The following is a 23,320-nucleotide window of genomic DNA, read 5'->3' as shown; positions in this document are numbered from 1 at the left end:
AATCCTTACACATCAGCAAACAAGAAACTTTTCATCTTTGAAAACTTCTTTTTAAATATAGTGGTTGTAAGTCACATTACATCTTCATTGTATGGTAATCATTTCTCTAGTTATGTGAAAGTGGACAAAATAAAAGTGTGTTCTATCAAATTTTATACTATCCAAAATTGGTACATATGGTGGGACTGTTGGAGAATTAATAAATAGAAAAACAAGGAAATAGGAATCCAGAGAAGTCAAGAAATTTATGTTCACACCCCACTGACTCATTAATTGTATTTGGGTAAGATAATGGTATTTTATCCATTAAGTGGGACATTACATATTTTACAATTGTGAGAAACAAGTTTAATAGATTTTGTGAAAATTATTTAAATGTAGAGAATACTTCAAAACTGTGAGGCAAAAAATATAACAGATACAAAAGTTGATTAACATCAAAATGCCGTATTTACTTACCATTAACTAATATGTTAAAAAATTTCAATGTGATGGTAGCTAAGGATGGATAGAAATGGACACTTTACCTGTATACATCAGTGATCTTTAAAAACACAGACTCTTTCCTTTTCTTTTAAAGCTTAACAGGTGAATACACGGAAACATAATTCTTGAGACTCTTCCCTGTGTCAAGTACTATGATATTTAAATAGTATTTTGTAAATGTAGTTTTAGCAATAACTTTGAGGTAAATATCATTACCCTCATTTTCTTGATTGGAAATATAATGATTCAGAATAGTCATTCAGAATCTTTTCATTCAAAAATTTTTGAAACATTCCAAGTACTATGCTGTAAGTTGAGATAAAAATTTCTGAGCTACTGATGAGTTTTTGCTGTTGTGTGACATACATGGATTTGAATTTGCATCTTAATACAGATAATAAACAATAGGTATTTGAATAATACCTTCCCTATTTTGGTCTCATCAAGGCTGTGGGTATAATTATAACCAGTTCACAGCATTCCTGAAAGACTCAATCCCAAGTGAAATTATTACATAGACTGTAATGTACTATAAAACTATTAGCTATTGTCATTATTGGTCTATGTCATAGAGTTGCTTAGACAATTTCTAACTGAAAACATCATGAATGAAATTAATTTAGTTCTCTTTAATGATGTAAATCATTTAGTCCTCTTTGACCATTGTAGTATTGCACTGTTTGGAATTCAATTCATTTGAGAATTGAAGATAATAAGCATACTTATCTGACAAATTACCTGGATTTTATAATAAGCACTGAAGCCAGGAACTGAGCGTATTTGATTTGATGACTGAATCAGCTCATTCCTTTGGTAAGATAGCAGACATTTTCTTATATTCATGGTTTCCAAAATTCACTTCAGTGCATTTCCCTTATCTTTTACGTCTCTCCTCTCATCTTCTCTCTTCCTCTGAGGAATTAGTCCAGATACAGTTAGTTGAGCAGCTGTAGTAAAGTCATGATACCAGTGACCTATGGGTAACCCTAAATATGATGTCAGAGGTTTCATCTCTACGAAGAGCAACTTAATCATATTTTCCAGGTATAATGAAATGCTTATGTGTTCTATAGAACTAAATTAGGAGGAGCGATGACACACAGCTTTTGCTAAGTCTGATAGAGGGCATCCAATCATTTTGCAGCACTTTGTAATAAAGATTTGGAAAACTTATAAATCATGTCCCTTACATTATAGTAGAGATAGGCAATTATGTGTGCATTGAGATATGTAAATTGTTGAAAGGTTAATGGTATGGCACTATTAACCATACTAATCTTTTCAAAAGTCAACTAATTAATATAACCTGGTAAAATGTTTTGCTTTGGTTATTCCTTTGTGTTCTGCATTAAATCAGTTTGATTATTGTGGATTTTGATTTATTTTTGTTTACCCTTGTTTAATGAAAACACAAAAATACTAAATATCAGACACTAAAATATATTCAAATAGAAAAATATATTTCATACAATTTTTCTGGGAACCCATCTTATTCCTTTAATATTGCTTTTCATTAACCTATTATTCAAAATATATTTCTGTGCCTTGGAATGCATTGTATTAAAATTTTTTTTTACCCTTCAGTTAACTTCATTTATGTACCTCGGTCTCTATATTTCATTTCAGCAGGATACATTTACTTATTGGTATTTTTGTACTTTAATATACAGTCCTTTTCTTCCATTTCTTAATATATATTGATTTTAGAAAAGAGCAATTAGTTAACTTCCTGGGATTTGTAACATTTTTCCCTTGATAAACATAAAAATATAAGTAGCATTAGCATTTTACCAATAATTTCCTATGATCATTAAGAAAGAAAGATGAAGGGTAAAGAATTTTTCAAAGTTTCCACTCAACACATGATTTTTGAGGTGGCCCATGGACAGTTTGATGGAAATTCTGTGCTGTATCTTGAGTAAATACTAGTCAGCTGGGACACATGGACAGTAATTCCTTTCACAGCACTCTTGTGGTGATGGAAACCACAAGAATGAGACTTGAGAGGTTTTTGCAGCCATCAGGGCTCCAAGATAGAATTGTAACGGAAATAGGAACCGACCTGAACGTTTATAGAAAAGTAAACTGACGACCTCTTTGAGTGCCCCCTGTGATTTCTCAAACCTGAATTTACCATTTCCCTCCGATTTTAGTGTTTTCTCAAAAAATCCTCTGGAAATAAAACTTCTTTAAATAAACTGTCTTGGAGGAAGTGCTGTCTTCTTGGTATTAGATTCAGATGTAAAAATACAGTAGGAACAGTGGGGCAAGACACTGGCTGACATTATATATCTTAAGAGTGGGTCATTTTTAAGTCTGCGTAAGACAGTAGAGATGACACAGCCACCTGGGAAGTCAAGATATACCACTGGATTGATCCTATGTACTTCCTGTGTCAATGAGTGTAGCATCATACAGAAAACTGAACACTTTCCCCATTCTCTACGTCAGCTGGAAAGGTATAAACCATCATTTCTCATGGCTCAGTTCTACATCAAACACATATGTTAAATCAGCAGCTGCAATTCAAGCAGCCATTCCACAAAGATGGACTTTGTGGAAAGAAGTAATCTCCATCCCAAGGCACATTTATATTCTCTCTCTCTCCATATATATATATATGTTATAATATATCCATATATATGGTATGTTATATAAATGTATCTCCATATATATATATATATATATATGGGGAGAGAGAGAGTTTGAGAGGGAGGATACAGATGTATCTTGGGCTGCTGATAATGACATTTATGAAAAATCTAAATTTATTAAAATTATTTTTCCTCTTGTACAAGTGAATGTCCAGGATATATGCTAATATGCCTTCCTTTTTTGGTGTTGTAGGTTTTAAACTTTTATATTAGCACATTTCTATATTGGAGGAATGAGATGTCATGAACTTTTTCATTGCTGTTAGTTGAGAGTTGTAATTTGAAAAAAATTACGTAATATATGATACTTTTGGACAGAGCCCCTGAATGAGATAAATGCAAACCAAATATCTCTATTAAGACTGCTATTACCAACCTTAGTTTCATTTTTCGATATTTTTTTCTGGTGCTTAAAATCCACTTTGCTATCCACAATAACATTTCTATTGAGGGATTAACTTCCTTGACCCTGTTTTGCAATTGAAAACGGAATACATGCTAAGCTGGTAAAAGAATCTGTTTTGAATCAATAGCTCTCTGAATCTTCTTTGTTTATCCTACTAAACCATCTCTTTTTGCACTGTTTCAATAAAACCAAATGGCAACCGTATGACTGTTAGAAATATTTTGAGCATCGTTAGAAATAAAAATTTCAACCATCTGAGATGAACCAAAAAAAAGCAGCTTCTCATAACATTGCTGTTATTGGATACATTTCAAAGTGTAGTGTCATGCACCTGAAATTTGGGACATTTTTGCAGTTCTTGAGGGATTTATTTTTATAATTTTACCCTTAGTTATTCATTTTTAATAACATGTCTATCAGATTTTCATGGCTCAATTGCAGGACCTCAACAACACTAACTTTTGCCAAGTGAATGCCATTGAGAATTTGAAGCCGCACACACATCTTAAGTTGAAGTACAGTACAAAATGCATCTTAGTCCTTGAATTTCATTTGCTTTTCCAAGGGTTAAAGTTGATATCAACTTAAATTTTTTAAGTTTTATTTAAGGGACATGAAGACTTATTAAAATGGATAGCTAGAATTATCTCCTAATGCTACAAAAATCATAAAGTTCCATTAAGTCTCAAAACTGTGATCTGTAATTGCTGGGGGATAATTTTTCATGGGTCTGTCACACCTTTGCACATCTAATGAACAGAGGCACTGCCTGTTTTGCAGATAATTTTTAAAGATATTTGTTCATTGCAGAGACTTGAAAGGTTATTTCTCCCTCTTAAGCAAGAGGCTGGTTTGCAGACTGCCTTGAAAAGTATAGATGGTGTCTTCCTTGGAGCAAAGGTCAAGTAGGCCTGCTGTCCAGTACAGTGAGCATAACATCTCTCTCAAGATGTAATGGCCAGCATGCTTATGACTGTTATAAAACATTCAGGTCCCCTTAACCTGGGGTTCCCCTCCTATAATGAAACTCACTTTGTAGGCAGGTGTTACCTGGTCTTCCTCTCACTGCCCAGTGGGCATTAGAGCTTGGGGAGCTGGCACAAAAAATGCTGTTACTCTGACTACTATTATTTCTGTCAGTAATAAAGTCTTTTATCTCTGACCCAATCACCTATCTTCTGCCAACATGCATGAAACTCTTGTCAGGGTAACTTGTTATCTTATAATAGGGTTAAATCACAGATCGTTCACAGTTCTTCACGATATTGATTATAATTTTTGTGGGCATTCTAGATAATCTTACAAATGAAAAATTATGGTTTGTTTATTCACTATTAAAATATGATTCACATGATGAAATTTGATAACACTTCATGTGTTCAGACAACTGAATTTTGATGCAAGGGAGTGAACTTTTTCTTATTAAATGTCACAGAAATGAGATAGATTTTCATGTGTATGTTTATTTCTGCTTGTGGGTAAATATCAGGTAAACAGAGTAGATTATTACAGTTTAAATTCAGCATTCAGAAGTGATAATAATAATAGTAATAGCAGCTAAGACTTATTGAGAGCTTACCATATATACCAGTATCGTTCCAAGTCCATAACTTTTATTAACTCTTTTATAAAACTCATATTTGGCTATAAGATACCCATTTCTTTTCAAAGCAATTAGATGAACCAATCTTGTATCTTAGGAGAAACATGAGAATTGAAGACTAGCTGTTAAAGTCATTTTTGAAGCTAGGTTTTATTCATGTTTTGAGTTAATATGTTTTACTCTTACAGCAAGTAAGTGTCAGCTATTGTGTTTGAATTGCATGGACCAAGTCTCATATATATATGAACTTAGTTTTTCTGGAAATCTTTTAGATTCAGGATTAAAATTAAATGTATTTTAAGGTTATATTTGCAAAATAAGGCTAGAACTTGTAATGGACACATTATATAGTAAATACTTTCAGAGGGTTTGGGATTCTTGAGTTGTGTTCCTTTTTATTGGAAATTTTGATTGTATCCTTAAATGGCTGAAATGAAATTCAAATATTTGGCCCTGGTTGACCAATTATTGTTTAGATTTGATTGGGTACCGTATTTCACCTGTGTATCATTGTGAATACTTTTAGAGCACAGTAAGCATTTTATACTCTGTAAGGTTCATGAGAATGATTTGGACAGTTCCTCTAGGAAATGGGTTTTGGTCATTGTCTCCTGACTCCCACAGTCAGCAGGTTGTTCCAAGTCTAAGTGACAGGTAGTTTCTATTAGTCATTAATATTTTGCTTCTTTATGTATTTGGTGATCTTTATGAATGACATTTTTACTCATTTCTGAGGGTACACTGACTATTGTATCATAGATTTAACATGAACTCTAGGAATATTTTCTTAGTTTCTCTTTCAAAGAAATATGCTGTGGTCAACTTTTGACTTTTTCTTTAACTAGATTCAATAAGATAGCAATAAAAAAATTACCCTTATCTCCATAGGACATCACAATACTTTCCTAAAGTTCTATTTATATCATTTACTTTTTATATGTTTACTTCATTTTTAAGGGTGGTAAGGAAAACAGGATACAAAATTACGGCATCTCTAAAAATTTGACACTTTCAGCAGACTGAGAATCTTAATTTTTTTAACTTTTACGTGTTCAGAGCAGACCATTCTTGAAGATTCTTATATTCAAATTAAGTGCTAAATAACTAAACATATTGACTTTATATGCTATGCAAGTTATTAAATATAGACTACATGCATACATACTTGTGTGTGCATGTGTGTGAACTGAAAGATTTTTTAGTATTGTTTGAAATTATACCAAAATTAATATAATTTATTGGTTCTAAAACTTAATATGCATTTAAAAAGGTGTAATCTTTCACATTTAGGAAGAAAATTAACAACTAACATCCTGTGTTTTTCTTTTTAAATGGGTCAGATCCATTTTCCTCTTATATTAGATATCATAAGGAGTTATTCTGTGGTAGCAAGATATACCCTTTAAGTAGTTAGGGTTTGAAAAGAGACCAGAACCTGTATGATTGGTATGGAAAAGGATTTCACTATATGGATTAGACCTTATAAACAGTTTTGGGAGTTGGTGGAGAAGTCTCTGGAAGCATATTGTTTCTGAAACTAGTGGGCCTGAAGTTGCTGTAGATCATCAGGGTTATCATTAGAGAAGAAAAGCTGGCTATAAAAAATGGGAAGAGCAAGGAAAAACTGGGACCCATGAGAACAAACTAGGACCAGTGTCTGTCTTTCACTGTCCCCAACTTCAGTGATTTGCATGACCTACAGAAGAAGTTGGTACCTTTTGCCATGGGGCTGCACAAAGAGGACCAAGTGTTGTAGAAGCTTAAGAATAAGACAGTTAACTGGAGGACCCGCAGGTCCAGGTGCCGCCCCATGCTAACAAGGTAGCCAGCAGGTCAAAACAACCTTGGAAATATTACGGTTGCAACTTAACTTCTGCCTCCCAGATTTCATGAAGATTTTTTTTTATGGCCAGTCTTAACTAATTACAGGGAAAATAATTTCCAGAAATGTTAGTGCTAGCTTATCTAAATTGACATAGTACAACTATTGAGAAGCAATTGAGGTATTTGCTGTTTGAGAGTGATTCATTCCATCTACTGCTTAGATAATGAGAGTGATTATAATTTGTAGTCCTCTATTCTTGGAGGACTTGAATTTCATGAAAATTTGAATGACCAAAATATAATTTCCCTTTGTCGTAGAAATGGGTGCAGATTAATATTCAAAACCCATTTTATTAAATCTACCTCCCCTTAGCACCAAATATGGGCTCAAATTATATTAACTATCCTTGAAAGGAACAAAAAATTCATAGTAGTTATTGCTCAGGTCATGGCATAGTAGAATGATGTGAGAATTAAGCAGACATAGAAATATTCAAACCAAATAAACAGAGAATTTAATTATTTTAAGAACAAAATTACCAGTTACTGATTGGTTAATAAATTCTAGGCATTCTGCTAAGTACTTTACAGAGTATATTATTAATCCCAGTTTTAGTTGGGGAGATTAAGGCTCACAGATCTTAAGCAACTTTCCAATAGTCATACAGCAGATAGAAAATGATGCCTGCCTAATTTTAACCCATGTATGACTGACTGACTTTTAAAGCATCAGATTACTATAAGTAGCTAACACCATGCTCGTTCTATTTTATCATTATGATTTCATTACCTTTTCTCTATATGTTTTTCTTAAATTCTTTGAGAATACTTCTTCAAATATAAATACCTACCTTAGAATAAATAAATATTCTTTAATTATTGATATTAATGTTAAATATTTATATTACATATTAAATATATAAATGTAATACTTTTGTGTATTATAATAATATAATATATTAACACTTACTAATAGTGACATTCATTAAATATTCAACAAATTTCAAAATTCCAAAGTTTCACATTTTAATTATATTCAGAAATTATTTCTAGAATTAAAATATATGTGTATATAGTACATGTATATTTACATACACATATATATGTGTGTGTGTGTATCCATAGACATTGCACATAAGGATTATGTATTTTATATGAATTATTATAAAGGGCTAAGCAGTCTCCATTTATTAGAAGATACAGTAAGAGAACATTTTATATTATTAATTATATAACAACATTTTAGTACTTTGGACATTAAGGACTAACCAAAAAATTTTGTACTTTTGACATTAGATGAGGCAATAGGTAGAGAAAAAAATCAACCATTCCTTTTAAAATCTCAATTTTGTTTTTGTTTCTACTTTCTCAAGGCTACATCTCATATACAATTAAGATGCAGCATATTTCTCTTTTTTGAGTATTAGATTCTATTATGATAAGTTCACATATGATAGAATTAAATTTTTTAGTTAGTTCTATCCACAATAAATCTCTTTACATTATAATTCTTCTTACTTGGTGTAAATTATTGACTTAGTTGATTTAGGTCGTGAGCACTAAGTATTCAACATCTTGCATAAAATTGGAAGCAACAGTATAATTATTGAAATCAGAATAAGAATTTTGACTACTAATAATTCTCCTAATTTGGCAGGAAAAATATTTAGACATGTTTCACATAATATTTTTAAATTGTGTACATTCATCTGGATATGAGTTGAAGAAAGATTGTTACATAGATGTTAGGGGCTACCTACAATGAAATAACTCTAATGAATGGTACATATGGGATAATTAATTGATAGCACAATATAATAGAAAATGTAAGCCAAAAAGTAGATACCAGCTCTCTGGCCCAGATGGAATTTCAAAGAGAAATTTAAAAAAATAAATAAATTGCTCAAAGCTCCTTTAAATAGTAGAAGAGAATCACATTGTGAAACTTTTGCTAATACTGTGGTCTATAGTGCCTATGTGTATAATCATTTTTTACTGAGTTTGAAGGTTTCACATAATTTGAAAGGAAAATGTTTATAGACTCTTAAAGTATTTCTATAACTTCAAAACAAATAGTCCAGAGGTGAAAAATCAGTCAAATAGGACACTTAACTGAAATGGGCGTTTAAGTAAAGCGATTTGGTAGCTTTGTGCAGCAGTCTTCATTTATTCTATCACATCATTCAAGCCACTTGAAAATTTATTTTTCAATTACATAGGTTTAAAGATAATATAGCTCAATTAATATAAATAGGCTTACATAGTTAACTAGCCATGAAATAATGCCAACTTTGTCGTCCTAGTTGAATCAGTATTTTTAAAAAATTCTCTCCAATGAAAACCAAACAAAACAAAGCATTAAGGTGGAAAGATCAACTGGTTTTATTATGCCATCATTCTTCTTAATCCTAGTGAAGGTAAAAATGTCTCCCCAAATGGACAGAACAGCCTATTCAGTATTTCGTAATGTGGATGTTAAAAAATTCCAGGTCACAAATTGAACATTAGATGGTTAATATTATAATTAGAACACAGTTAAACCTTAGTTTCATTGAATATACCTCTTTGAAGAAGAGATTTCTGACTCCCTTTAGTGAGTGCTAAAGTATTAGGAAGACAAGATCATGGATGATCTGTTCACAGCTGTAATAGCCTAGTGTTAAAGACAAAACATCATGCTAGATAAGTATGAAACAGCTTAAACAGAAGGAAGAAGTGACAGGAACAATCTCACAGATTACTGCTTGGGCATGAAGATTCTAGTATTCAACTAGTTTGCCAAATAAATTGACCAGAGTAAAAGAAAGTCAACAGATTTAACTTCAGGGATTAGGTTTATTAATGGATTTTCATGCAGAAATGTATCCACTCATGATGATAGGAAAAGGCTTCCTTTGCTTTCCCAGCTGCTAGATTACACATTAAAATATTTCTACATAAACTGTTGATGGGATGTAGACTTTTCTTCCTTTAAAATAAATGTTCACTTGCCTGAGGTGATACTGTATATACCCATTCATTTTGGGTTGATTTGTATGTGAACCAAACTGTTTGATTTAATCATGAACTGCTTATATTTGAATGGAGATTGTTCATCTTCACAGCCTTCTCTCCTCTTTTCTCTTATTTAGAGTAAAATTTCACTGCTCCATCCATAATTTAAGAACATGCAAGGAGGTAATTGGAATTGGAGGTAAATTATATTCTTTTGTAGAAAGTATAATTATTGGAAGTTAGTTAAAACACCTCATTTCTGTTTTAATTTTGATGCAAGGAGCAGTTGTTTTGACAGATGGATGGACTTTATTTTTGTAGCCGTCCAGGAAAAGTCTGCGTAACACAGTCTAATCAGTGCTACATACTTGTAATGTTTGTTTTTGAATCACAGTGAATTTGGCTCCTATATCTTTTTCTGGGGGTAGACAATTTCTGTTTTTTTTTTCCAGGTGAATACCTCTATGTGTAATTCCCCTATCCTTCTGATCTGAAAGCACTAGAAACCTTTAAAAAAAGAAGTGTAAATGGTTTGTCACTAAGGATGATGAATCATTGCTTCTCAGGTGTGGCCTTGGGGTTTACTCGTTTATAACTGCCTGTACTGTTACTTCTAGGCTAAGTTGACAATTTGTAATGCTGTTGGTCTGGAGTACATTTGCATAAAATAAGAGGTCGGTATGATTGCCTGACTCTCAGGAAGCCAACGTGTTGCTGAGCTTGTCTGTGTATATCAACATAAATTCCAAAAAGGATCAAGGTTTGAAAAATGAATTCATTTTGAACTGATTACATTCTCTTTATTACATTGTAAATCCGCCAATGCGGAGCAAAGCAGTGCAGGAGTTTAATGCCAAAAAGTACATTACATTTTGAGTTTTAAGAATTGTCATGGTTCAAGAAAAGGTCAGAAACACTCTTCTTCTGTCTCCCTAGAGTGGAAATGTGTGAAGTGTGTTTCCTTTTTCTGCCACGCTTCCTTCTTTTTTAGAGGAATGTCCAGGCTGCTTCCAAATAAAATGAATATCCTGTTTTGGAACACTCAAAAACCTTGGCAGCAACAAGCTAGAGAAAGAAGGCAAATGAATGACAGGACTGATATTCCTTATGCAGGTTTTCTGTTTAAAGGACAATCCATACAAACAATGTCTTTTTCAAGTTTTGGGTTATTTTCTGTCCAGGTCATTTATTTACTGTTTCCTCCTACATTGTTGTTGATGAGTTTCCTTTGAAGCTATTTATAACCAGTTTTGAAAGTATTTCATTCAATTTCTTTGTCTCATCTCATGTGTCTTAACACACTCTATAAACCCAAGAAATTTCTCTCCTTTCTATTTGCATCAACATTCACTTCAAAATAATATTGAGCTTGCCCCCCTGGCATGGCACAAATACAACATGCTGCCAACCGGGTATTTATTGGGGAAATGAACAAGATCATTCCAGGCCTTAGGCCAACAGGGTGGGTCTAGCTGCTTTGTAGCACAGACAGACTGTTATCAGCATTCTCAGCAGAATCATTTGCCAGGTTGCACAGCTATAGTCCTGTGATTTTTTTTCCAACAGCTATGCAGAGAAATAGTTGTCCTATTATATTGGCACTTCTTAGACAGTTACTAGAAAACAAATTAAAAGTATGATATTTAGTGTGGCTCAATTCCATTATTTTCAAGAACCGTGAGATAGAATATTAATTATTAACCAGTTATCTAATCTGTAAGAAATAAAGACCCTACAAATACTATGATTTTAGGATTTGTAACAGTTGCAGAGATTACATACACTTTCATTTGTGCTCACAAGCATCTATGCTCATAAAATTATTCTTTTTTTATTGTGGAGAACTAGGGTCTATTCTCAGATTTCTAGGATGCACTTAGATGTTATTAATGGGATTAAATAATTTGTGTTTATATTTTAAAATGCACACATATCTTTAAAGGCATGGCAGGCAAACTGAAACCCCCCCTTTTTTTCCTCTAAAATGAACAAACCATCCGTCTGAGTATATTCATTTGCTTACCAGTATACATAGCCAGTTTCTTAGTTTAAACATATGGTTCTAGAACTGGTTATTTATAATCTTGAATGCTATAATATGGAGTCCACAATCAGGGATGGCTGCCTTTATGTAAAAGCAGAGTATGTGGCCACTTGCATGTTTCAAAAATGTGGTGCCATAAAACATTTTCCTGCAAATGACTTCTTTGCAAATGACTGAATTTTATTTAAAGTACATATAAATCCTTTGGGAATGCCTCATTTGTAAATGAGTTTATCAGATGTTTTCCTCTCCACTTCTGTCCTCTGCCCAAGCATTCATGCCCTATCCTCTTGGGGAAGGTGGAGAAACTGTTACAGGATGGGAAGTTTGTTGCTAAGAGTCTTGGTAGTTAGGTTATATCTGTTCCATAGTTTTGTCTAAGATGTGCCCTGTTTGTGAAACATGGATGATGAGATCCATACACCCACTTTAATCTAGGACATTTTTCTTCGTAGCAACTTGCAAAATCAGTTGATTTCAGAGCTTAATTGTATGTTATAATGTCTTACCAGACAAAAGAAAGATTCAGGATGTAAGTGCAAAACAGTGGGAGAAATTAAATATTTATTTTAGTTACTCTCCTAAACTACTCAGTGTATGTTAATAAAGCATAGAGTCATAACTGGAAACTTAAAATTTTACCTTAAATAGGTCTAATTCACCTTTGAGACAGTTTATTTATAGAACATCTTCAGGTTCCATCTTAGAAAAATCAGTGATGATGGAAGGCAATTTTTTGAATTTAAATAACGGTTATTCTGCTCAAGTTTGGTTTGTCTTCTTCTTATTTTATAGGGGCAATAGAGTTAAGACCAAAATCATCAGCTGTAAACATTTGAATACAAATGTCATGTGAAAATGTACTTAAATTACTGTAGCATCTCAGTTATAAACTCCAACTGACTACATAAGTCCAAATGTATTCTGAGCCTTCACTTGAAAATTCACATGTCATAGAGTGACTTTGGGACTGTTACACTTAGAGCTTCCAGGACCAACCCAATCCTCTATTGTTTGCAAGCCTTGCTTGCGCTATGGTCGGTTTTTTATCTTTATCTGCATTTCTAGTTACATATTTGGTTAGGATTTCCAAATGTTTATAGGCAAAAATGCAAAATTAGTTACAGTCTGTGATCAGTAAAAATTAACTTTCAATGCACTTTTTATTATTTAGCATATGAATAATCATTTGGATATTTTCAAAATGAATAATATGTATTCCATGATAAACTAGTATTTTCTACTTGTATTCAATTTGTAAAATTTGTTATATGGTTAATAGCCCATACATTTTATTTGAAGCTATTTTAAGAGTGTGAAATTTTCATTTCATTTTTTTCTTTTTACAATATTGATGTAGATTCATCTATTTAAAAATATTTTGCAAAATTTGAGTCTTACCTGCACTAGATTTTTTGGAAGTAAAATTACCAGTTTATATTCTGAGTATCTGATACCTCCCCAGTCCCCAAATCTTTAATCAACAGAAACAAAAGGCTAAGATTCCTGTTTGTTTATAGAAAAACATTTTCTTTCACAGGATCTACAAATAGGATAGATAAAAAGAATATAAATAGCTCAGTCCATTCTATTTCTTAGGTGATATTTTATTCAGAAAATAAAATGACAGGAATGTCTAAACTTCTATAAATAAGATATGACTAGAATTTCCTCTTATAACTAATTGTTCTTTACCTGGGGTTCACTGAGCAGGGGGCCCAGGTATGGGTTCAGGGTATGCAGAAACCTCCTGAGAATAATTAATTATAGCTACTCTGCAAAAGATTCTTTAGCCTACAGACATTACAAACTGTATAATCTTCTTTATCTCATCTTGAATATTCCCAAATTATCTTAGAGGCTGAAGAGACATTTTTGAGAGGAGGCTACTTTACCTCCTTAGAGGTAGATGGGTTATAGATGTTTCAAATTCATGTGTAATAGGTGGCTGTATTATCTTTTTTTTATTGTATTCTTCTAAACTTAAACTCAAAACTGATGTTTGCAAAGATGTCACCATTGTATGATTCAAGTAAATGATTAATTAATCATATAATTTGCTATTCCTCTCATTTCTAGAAAAGTCACTTGTGATTAGTCATTATAACTATTCTACTTTTGTATGAAATAATGCAAAAAAGTAATTTAATGAAAAAGTATGGAAAAGAACACTTTGTTCCCAAGGAATAAGAACTTCTGTACTTTTAGTTCATATGATAATATGAGCAAACAGTAGAATAATCACTAAAAATGTTGTGAAAAAAACACAGAGAAAAGAAATCTGTTCAAAGAAATCTGTTCAAGCATGCCTAGCACCCTAGAGGATACCTCTGTCATGCTGACTGCTAGAACTCATGGTTTTCCTTTTGTCTTCCAGAAAGAATGTGCCAATTTCATCAAGGTGCTTAAGGCTTATAATCAAACTCACTTGTATGCCTGCGGAACGGGAGCTTTTCATCCAATTTGCACCTACATTGAAATTGGACATCATCCTGAGGTAAAGCTAGCTTTTAAAAAATGGTGTTTGTCCATGACCCCTTCCTATTCAAATACTTCATTACTAATTACTTCAGTTCATTTAACTCCTAGTTTGCTATTCAGTGGGACCTACTTCAAATTCAGATGCTGAATTTATTAATTTTAATCTGTGGATGCAAAGAGAATGAGACTATCACTCAACAATAACTATGGAACAGGAGGAAGGGAGGAAGGAAGAAAGCATTACTTTTGCTCGGATTACAGAGTCCAGTCCATTTTGCATGTGCAGCAGGTGTCAGTAGGCTGAACCCCCCACGCCCCCTATTTCCATCCTCAGCCAGAAGTGTCTGCCACCCCAGTTTTTTTCTTCTGCCTAGGGATTAAGAAAGGATGCTGTACATGTGCACAATGATATGATGTCATGTTTGACCTAAATTATTTACATTTGTATTCTTGCTCTGCTAAACTTTGCTTTTATATTTTTGGCTATTATTCAAGCAGTATGGTAAAGAAAAAAATGTTTCTTTAATTTATCTATTGTTCCTAAAAGATATTTTAGTGAGGAAATTAGTATTAGGTAAATTTAAATAAAATGGAAAATTAGGGAAATATTTAAAGAAAAAGGTGGTAATATTGAAAGCAGTTCCATGAATTGGACTTACCAGTAGCTTTCAATTATAGGCCCTTTTATAAATTTTGGCACAAAATTCTAAGAAGAACAAAAGCGTTCATGTGGTGAGAAAATCATTTGTGACAGAATTTTCTTCCAAATTGGAATTCAGAAATACTCAACAAATAAGGGCTTTGTTCCTGGAATATCTCTGGAATCCTAAAATGAAATATAATTTACAGGTGAGCCACTTCTTTGTAACTTAAATTCTAAATTCTCTCTCTCTGAATTTTCTTAAGGTGTCCTAAAGTGATACAGATACATTCTTTTGACCCAAACTCTTACAAGTCAAAACAATTTGTTTCTTACCTTCTTTGGATAAAAAGACACCTTAGAGACTATGAGGTTTCTAGACTAAACACAATTATTGTTACTTTCCTGAGGGTCCTGGGAAGATTAAGACACTTTCCCATGGTCTCACCAGTTTAGGCATTTGCTATTCCCCCACCAGCATCCTTTGTCTTTCTGTACCTTGCAAGCATGTGTGTGGAACTTGCTGACATCCCCAGGAGGTTTAATTAAAAACTAACTGTAAAGAAACACAATTTTACTTAAATTACTTGTTTCATATTGATTAAATTAGAAATAATTTCCTACACATTTTCCTGGGACTTTGTACACTTGCATTTTTTAGCACCTTCTAGATAAATCTCTCCCTCTTTGATTCTTTCTCAACTGTTTCCTATAGTAGGCACCCTAAAACTTGCATCCAAGGTGATTGTCCCACTTTTCTGTATTCTGTAGCTCTAGAGAATGCCCTGTACATTATTGTACTTTTTACATCTGCCAGGCATCATGCTGTACAGGGAGGAAGTCAGGATAGCTGAGCTCCCAGCACAGGTTAGTGGAGAAGACATGGCCTTTGGGGTCACATCTGCCTTATGATCTAGTTTTACAATTTACCAGCAGTGGAGCACTGGAAAAAATGACTTAACCTCTCTGAGACTGTGTCTCATAATACATAAAACAAAACTAAACAAAACTTTGATCCTCAGTGTCCTTACATTTCCAATGAGAGGTTGGCTTACTACCTCCAGCTGCTTTCCTAGTGGGGCATGACCCACTGATATTTTTACTATAGAAACTCAGGGTGCTCTAATCCCATCATTGTTCAACTCATGGCCTCTGGCTCAGACTGTAGGCTTTCGACTGACCTCAATTCTGTACTAGATGCTTGATCCGGAGCAAGCTACTTAATTTCTTTGTGTCTGTTTCTAATCTACAAAGTGATAATGAGAATGGCCTCCACCTATAAGCTTTTTGTGAAAGTTTAGCATTGTCTGAAAGGAAGTAGGTGCTAAGAAAAGTCACTTATTATTTTTAAAATACAAATCTGAACCACAGGCTGAAAACTGTTGCTGTATTTCATGTTCGTAATTGTTACCTTGCCTCTGAAATGTACCTTACTTCGTCAAAGACTGTATGAATCTGGGCTCTCATTGTTGCCAAGTGATTCTGCACTTAATCTTAATTTCCCCCATTTTATCTTTGGAGCCTAGATGATCTTGATGGCCATGTAAATGAAAATACCATATATTGTTCCCATGTTTTTATCATTTTCCCCAAAATGTTGATTTTTTTTCTTTTGGTATTGCTATTCAGTAGATTTCACAGCATATTTCCTTCTCAATTCAACAAGTGCTCATCATTGACTTATGGATAGGTGGAAGAACGGAGAGGCACACATTCCGGAGCCAGGGCATTTACCAAAAATGGAGGAGGCCATTCCCTCCACTAAAATAAATAAATGAAGCTTCCTATCTAGTCTCCTTTGAGGTGGGATATTGGGGTACAAGTATTATCCTAAGATTGTGAAACTCAGAGCCTTTGAGAGGGGTCTTCCTTTAGAAGCCCAGTGATCTTGATTGGCATGGCAATATATTGGAAAATACTGTTCCAGACTGTTTAGAAGGTCAGAGGAAAAATAATTATGTAGTTACCTGGGGGAATTTTGAGCAGTCTAGACAGTCCATCTAGGAAATTCTGGAAAAGATATTATCAAGATAGCTCGTCTAGACAACATAAAATTTAATTTTCAATGCTTAAGCTGCCTTAAGAGAGAATCTGCTTTACATTGATCTATACTGGTACTTAAAATACTACCTTTGTGTTTTAACAGTTGTGCTTTTTGTAAAGTTGAGAAAGAGAGATAGTATGTGCTTCATACAGTTAGGAGAAGAATGACAGTAATGGAAAGATTGGAAGACTACGAAATGAAATATCAATCAGGATTGAGACCAGGATTGTTGGATTAGAGTTTATAAACTCTCATGAAGTTTGAATTTAGTAGCTTTTATTTACAAGGATGGCTTTTCAAATAGAACCAGGACACAAGTTTGTTCTATATTCTAGTTTGGGGTAGCATGTGTACTTGCCATATCTGCCCCACGCTACATAAAATAACCATTTCCTTTTTAAACTCCCGTCCAGGTTTTACATACTACAAATAATTTTATCATATGAAAAAGGACATTTTACTTTTTTTGCTTTTATCATGGCTTTCATGAACATTTAACATTTAATTTTTTTCTTTGTTGTGTTCTTTTTTTAAAATAACTTGTCTTAGATTGAGTCCCCAGATTGTTGAAACCCAGTGTTAGAAAATGGGCTTATCATTCCAGATGGCTGAATACCACAGAAGTAAGACATCACTTTTGAAGCAGATCAACAATCCCTTCATCATTTAATAGCTTTGGATCTTGTATGATGAAATTAACAATTCCTTTCAAATAACGATAAAGAGTTTGCAAAATAAAAACTCTTGTTTAGTCTGCCAGTTATGAAAATAAACCTTGTTTTACTGTCATATCATTTTAATAACAATAGTTATACTCCTGAATACTGTATTCCAAAATCTGCTCTTGCTGTATATAGTGAATGCCATCTGACCACACACAATATGTCATTGATTATTGTATTAAACAGATACTCTGTTTCCTGTAATACAGTTGGGAATTGGTAGACATATTAACTAATTCCAGTTCTGTAAGATGTGTGTCAATCAATCCCTGGATATCTGCCAATAGTACTTGACACTGCAGATAACTGCCAGTGAGGTCACATTCTTCATACACGTGTGTGTTCATCATAAAAATGCACGTGGAGTTCATGGAAGGAATGATTCAGAGCTCTAGAGTACAGATGTATTTCCAGTTAAGCTCTCAGCATCCATGCCATTCAAATGAAAAGTGTAAGTCATCCTTATGAGATGGAATTTCCCCAAATGGCTTACAGTATGTGGTATTTTCCCTTCAAATTTACATCTGTTAATAAAAAGAAGTATGAATTTGGAAGAAGTATAACTTTTCAAGGAAATCTTTCAGTGTTTTCTCAAATTCCAAATTTCTATGTACAGGGAAGGAATTCTAAAGAAAGATGGATCCAGTTGGTAGCTGGAAAATATTAACTCTATAAATACTCTCATAATGTCATGATCTTGATTTATGATAGAACCAAAGGGACATTAAGAAATGCAATGAAGCTTAATAGGTATCTCTAAGGTCATTTCTACAATGACAACCAATATATCTACATATAAAATAAAGTACTTTGTCTCATTCTTCCCTTTTACCAAGAATAAAAATTTGATTTTATGGGAAACTTTGAATCAGAGTTTTAGTAACCAGTCCAAGGCCAAAATGCTATTTAGGTGGTAGTGCTCTGTTGACTACTTTATATATCTAATCTAAACTCTTCTAATTGAGTCATCTGTCTCAATGTATTATGTTGTTTGGCCCAATAGAATGCAAGTTCATTATTAGGAGGAGAGACTAAAGGTGAGAAATGTAGATTTCTTGATAAAACAATAAGGAGTTACTTTTGGGGAGGTAACACCTTTCCATCTTTCTTAGATCATACATTGGAGTCTAAACTTACTTTGTAGTAGGCTAACCTGGATGGAAAAGTCTGGATTCCTTGGAGATTTCTTCTCAGCTACTCATTATTTCTATCAGAGGCAGTGTGTCACTCATTTGCACTGCATACCTAAGCCACATGTGATTAGAGCAAGCCCTTAATGGTTTCTAGGTTTTCCTTTCCTGATCTCTCAATACTTGAATCATGTAGGAAGGTAGATTTGTACAAGTTATCATGTTGAATAAGCAATATTACCATTTATACTGCAAATTAAATTCTAAAATGCTCCATTGTTTGTATTGGAGGAAAAGCATCACAGTTCATAAATTCTGAGTGACCTTAACAGTTCACCAATATATTTTCCATGAAATATTAACATTCCTAGCTCTAAATATTATCAATAAGACTGTTTCTCAAAATTAATAGAACTAGTAACCAAGTGAGGTAATAGGGAGACCCAAGTTATTAATATAAACAAGTCTATAAAAAAAATTCACAAATTGTAATAAAAAGAGAGAGAGAACCAAAAATCCAAACCAGCATCCCCAACTCTATTTAAAATGTTTCAAATCACCATTTTATTGTTGACTTATTTGCTCTAATTATTTCATATGGTAACCATATTTATGAGGTTAGTATCTTTTTACCCTCTACCACTTACTCAGCTGTAAGAAGTTTTTTCTTTTTCCTCACAGTATTTCACCATTTTTTATTTCTTAAGGACAATACAAGGTAAAAATGGAAGTGTTAGCATTCAGTTCTTAACCTGAATTGAGGGTATTTAGGGTAGGGTATTTAGTTTCATCTTTTGTCAGATCGGGTTTGCTTAGGGCCAGAAAACTAGTTTGGACAAAATTAAACAGTTTTTAAAAGCCATGTGGTACAATGATGTTATTACCAATTGCTTATTAAAATATTCTTTCATCTATAGTACTCAATTTCTTAATGGCACCTTCATTCATGGTTGATACAGACATGAGGACTAAATTACATTTAGCCTGTATGTTTTTTCTTTTCCTCATATGCTACTAATAGTTTGGGTCAGAAACCTTACATTTACAGGAGCTAGCCTGTTGCTGGAGGTATATACTCCCCAGCTTACTCTTTCTCCTGCTGGGCCCTTTTGATTGATTCCTCTGCACTTGTTCCCCCATATAATCTGTTTTTGGAGGAAATTTCTATCCATAAAAGCTTTAATATGTTTGTCACCAGTATTAAATTACTTAAGAAACACAAAGAGTAATACTGACTGAACCCCATTCCTGCCACCTGTTTGGTCCTTTTTCATCTTCAAGCTGTTACTCTTCTCCACCATGACCCTTTCTTTGCCCTTGAACTGCAGTTCTACTTTATAATTCCTTTATCTCTTTGTCCTCTTGCCTAAATTATTTTCTTGGGAACCAAAGTTTTAAGGTAGTGGAACTACAGCTTGGAACAGGTGAGAAGGAAGGTGTTATTTTGATACACTTGAAACTTAAGAAAAATAGCAGGATAAACTTAGACTGTATTTCCACAAATCAGAACGTATTTGCCTTCTCTTGCAATGTGTTTTGAATGGGCATCAGCAAGTTATCTTTTAGATTTGTTTTAAATCATGATGGCTCAGACTAATAATAATCTGAAAAAAAAGAGAGATAAGTATACTGTATATTATTTGGATAACTACCTTGTAGTCTTGTAAAATCTTGAGTGCTCTTGTTTGCTTGAGGTTTATGATCATGTGCCAAGAAGACTCCTTTAATTTTCTTGGGCTAATGAGAAAGAAACAAATGCTGTATTCCTACTCCTTAAAGGTCAAGTAAGGTCAGAGTGGGCTGTGTGGAAAGAAGATTTTGCTGTGGTTCAAATGGAGAAAAATAGTTTGGGAATGAAACCATCCCAGAGCACAGAGAAGCATAGAACAACCATCCCCAAAGAGTGTTGCTTTCTAGTGTGGTCACTAGAAGGATGCTCGTATTGCAAAAAAGTATTTACTTTTTAGGATACACAATGATATCATTGTCCGATTACATTACTATTGCTAATTTTACTTGTATTTGTTTTCCAGTGTAGTTGGTCTCAATTTTAACCATGAAGAACATATACTTAGCTTTATAATTGTACAGCTTTAGTTACTGTTAGAAACTATGCAGTGTAAGGTAACTTTGATGGCACACTAAGAAGACAGATACCTTATGGTAGTTTTTAAGCAGATAGTGTCTCCTGTTTCCTTTGCTACATCTGCGTACACTCCCATTGCCCTAGTGTAATGGCCTCTGAGTTAGGGCTTCTCACAGCTCTCAGCTGCTCCAGGCTTACTGCATGCAGTCAATTTGGACAGAATGAGAGCTGGGGAAGTAGAAATAGCAAAGGCTGGTGATAAGAATCAGTGTGATGTGATGAGAATAGCACTGAGGTGAAAGAGAAGGACATAAAGACATAATGAAAAAACAGGACTTCTAGAAGAGGTTTTATTTATTAAATAGATTTGAGGTAGTACTAGGAAATAATGGAGGCTTAACATTTATATCTAGCATTCTTCAGATTTGTGGCTACATTTCTGTTCAACTGCTGCAATCACGCAAGTGCTCTTGAAAGCAATTTGTATTCAGGTGAATGATTCAGTAGTGATAAAATTGAGTTTAGTGAAATTATAGGAAACATTTTTCATAAGCAAGGTCCTGATAGTAATTGTGAGGAATAGATAAATACAGGTCTGTCCTCAAAGAGCTACACACATATAAATACCTAACTTAACATGGGTGAAAACAGTAATAATAACACTCATACTCCCAACAACTAGCAGTTACTGACCAATTAGTGTGTGTCCTGCAATGTCTGCTTTGAATGTCTTACCTCACTCAGTCTTCACAAGATCTGATGAGGCAGGTACTCTTGGTATCTTCATTTAACTGACAAGAAAATTAAGGTTTGTATGGGTAATTTGTAATGGGGCAGGCAAATATGCTATTCAGTGGTTTATGTCTGAGTCCAGCACCTGCCCCTTTAAAAGGAAGTACCAACAGCTCACAGTGGATGAGAAAGGATAAAGTCATCAATTCTGATTTGGGGATTAAGTCAGGGATTTTGTCCTGTGTTCATTTTTTTTCAAAATTATTTCATGTGTGCCTAGTTTGAGCAGGGTGATGATGGTACGTAAGGGAATACTTGATGAAGTGAATAAAGGCATCATATTTAAGCTGTATTTTGAAAAATAGGTGAAATATTGATGGATTGGAAGGCAGTCAAGACTAAAAAAGAAAAATGTAAACACCCATGGGGACATGGCAAATCCCCAGTGTCAATAACATGTAGTGATTTTCAAAAAAGGAGACTGGAACCCTACAGTCAACTTGAATTTGGGAAAGCTAGTAAAGAACTATGCAGGTTTTTAGGAAAAGACCACTATCATTGTCATTGTTGGTTTTGAAACATATTTTTGGTGTAAATGGTGGGAGGTGGCAAGTAAATGGACATATAGGTACATCCAGTTTGAGACTATGACAATAATTGACATGATGAGAATCTAGACAGATATTGAGTGAAAGATACTGAGTAATATTTAAATTTCTCATAAGAAAACAAGAAATCAAAATAACATCCAGTTCTCATAAACCACTACATAGAATTGAGATTACACTGTTTAAATACCTCAGTGAAAGAAATGTTTTCCCAAATCTTTTGTGATAAGGCAAACATATTTTGTAGCATACAGTGATTCATGCACACTCAGTTTTTACCCCAAGTCTATAATTAAGTTGAATTTATGTGTACATAAATGATCATATGCAAAGTTATGTGAATTTCTTACCCATAGCATATCACAAAAGCATGATTTCTCCATGCTTATAAATAAATCCAGAGAATGCTATTTTGTGTAATGCATATAGGAGATTCAAACACACATTGTTTAAAAAATAAAAATATAAAACAGAAGCAAACAAGATATATAGTACTTAGAAACAGTGATTAAAAATATAAACTCCATGTTCTATTTTTAATCTCATTATTACATTATAGCATTATAGCTTATACTGACTGTGAAATTTAAATGAAAATGATACACCTCTTTTGTCCCTTATTATTCTGTCCAATTTGTCTCCTGCTATAATTACTCCCCATGATTTTTTCATTATTTTTATGATAGTTAATGCCTATCATTGTTGGCATAGTTGATGGCTTTACCAATATTACAGCATTTGATTTTCACAGCTCTGTGAAAAAGTATTATTTCCATTTCTCCTTTTAGGAAATTAAGTCCCAGAGAGATTGTACAACTTACCTTCCATCAGACAACTAGTAAATCTGTTGTCATAACCATCATAAC

At 33.4% G+C, this 23,320-nt stretch overlaps 1 protein-coding gene across 4 annotated transcripts in view; it reads left to right on the top strand.

The window, feature by feature from the left end:
- The window catches only part of SEMA3A (semaphorin 3A), a 467,315-nt gene that overhangs the window by 329,432 nt on the left and 114,563 nt on the right, over window positions 1-23,320 (top strand). For all 4 annotated transcript variants that reach the window (XM_057504463.1, XM_057504465.1, XM_057504464.1 and 1 more), the window contains one exon: window positions 14,389-14,508. In XM_057504463.1, coding sequence (XP_057360446.1) covers window positions 14,389-14,508 — 120 coding nt within the window. The remainder of the gene's footprint in view (window positions 1-14,388; window positions 14,509-23,320) is intronic.

This window comes from Manis pentadactyla, chromosome 7 (genome assembly GCF_030020395.1).
Source record: "Manis pentadactyla isolate mManPen7 chromosome 7, mManPen7.hap1, whole genome shotgun sequence".
Taxonomy (NCBI): domain Eukaryota; kingdom Metazoa; phylum Chordata; class Mammalia; order Pholidota; family Manidae; genus Manis; species Manis pentadactyla.
The sequence above is the reverse complement of the archived record's forward strand: the minus strand, read 5'-3'. Positions and strand labels throughout refer to the sequence as shown.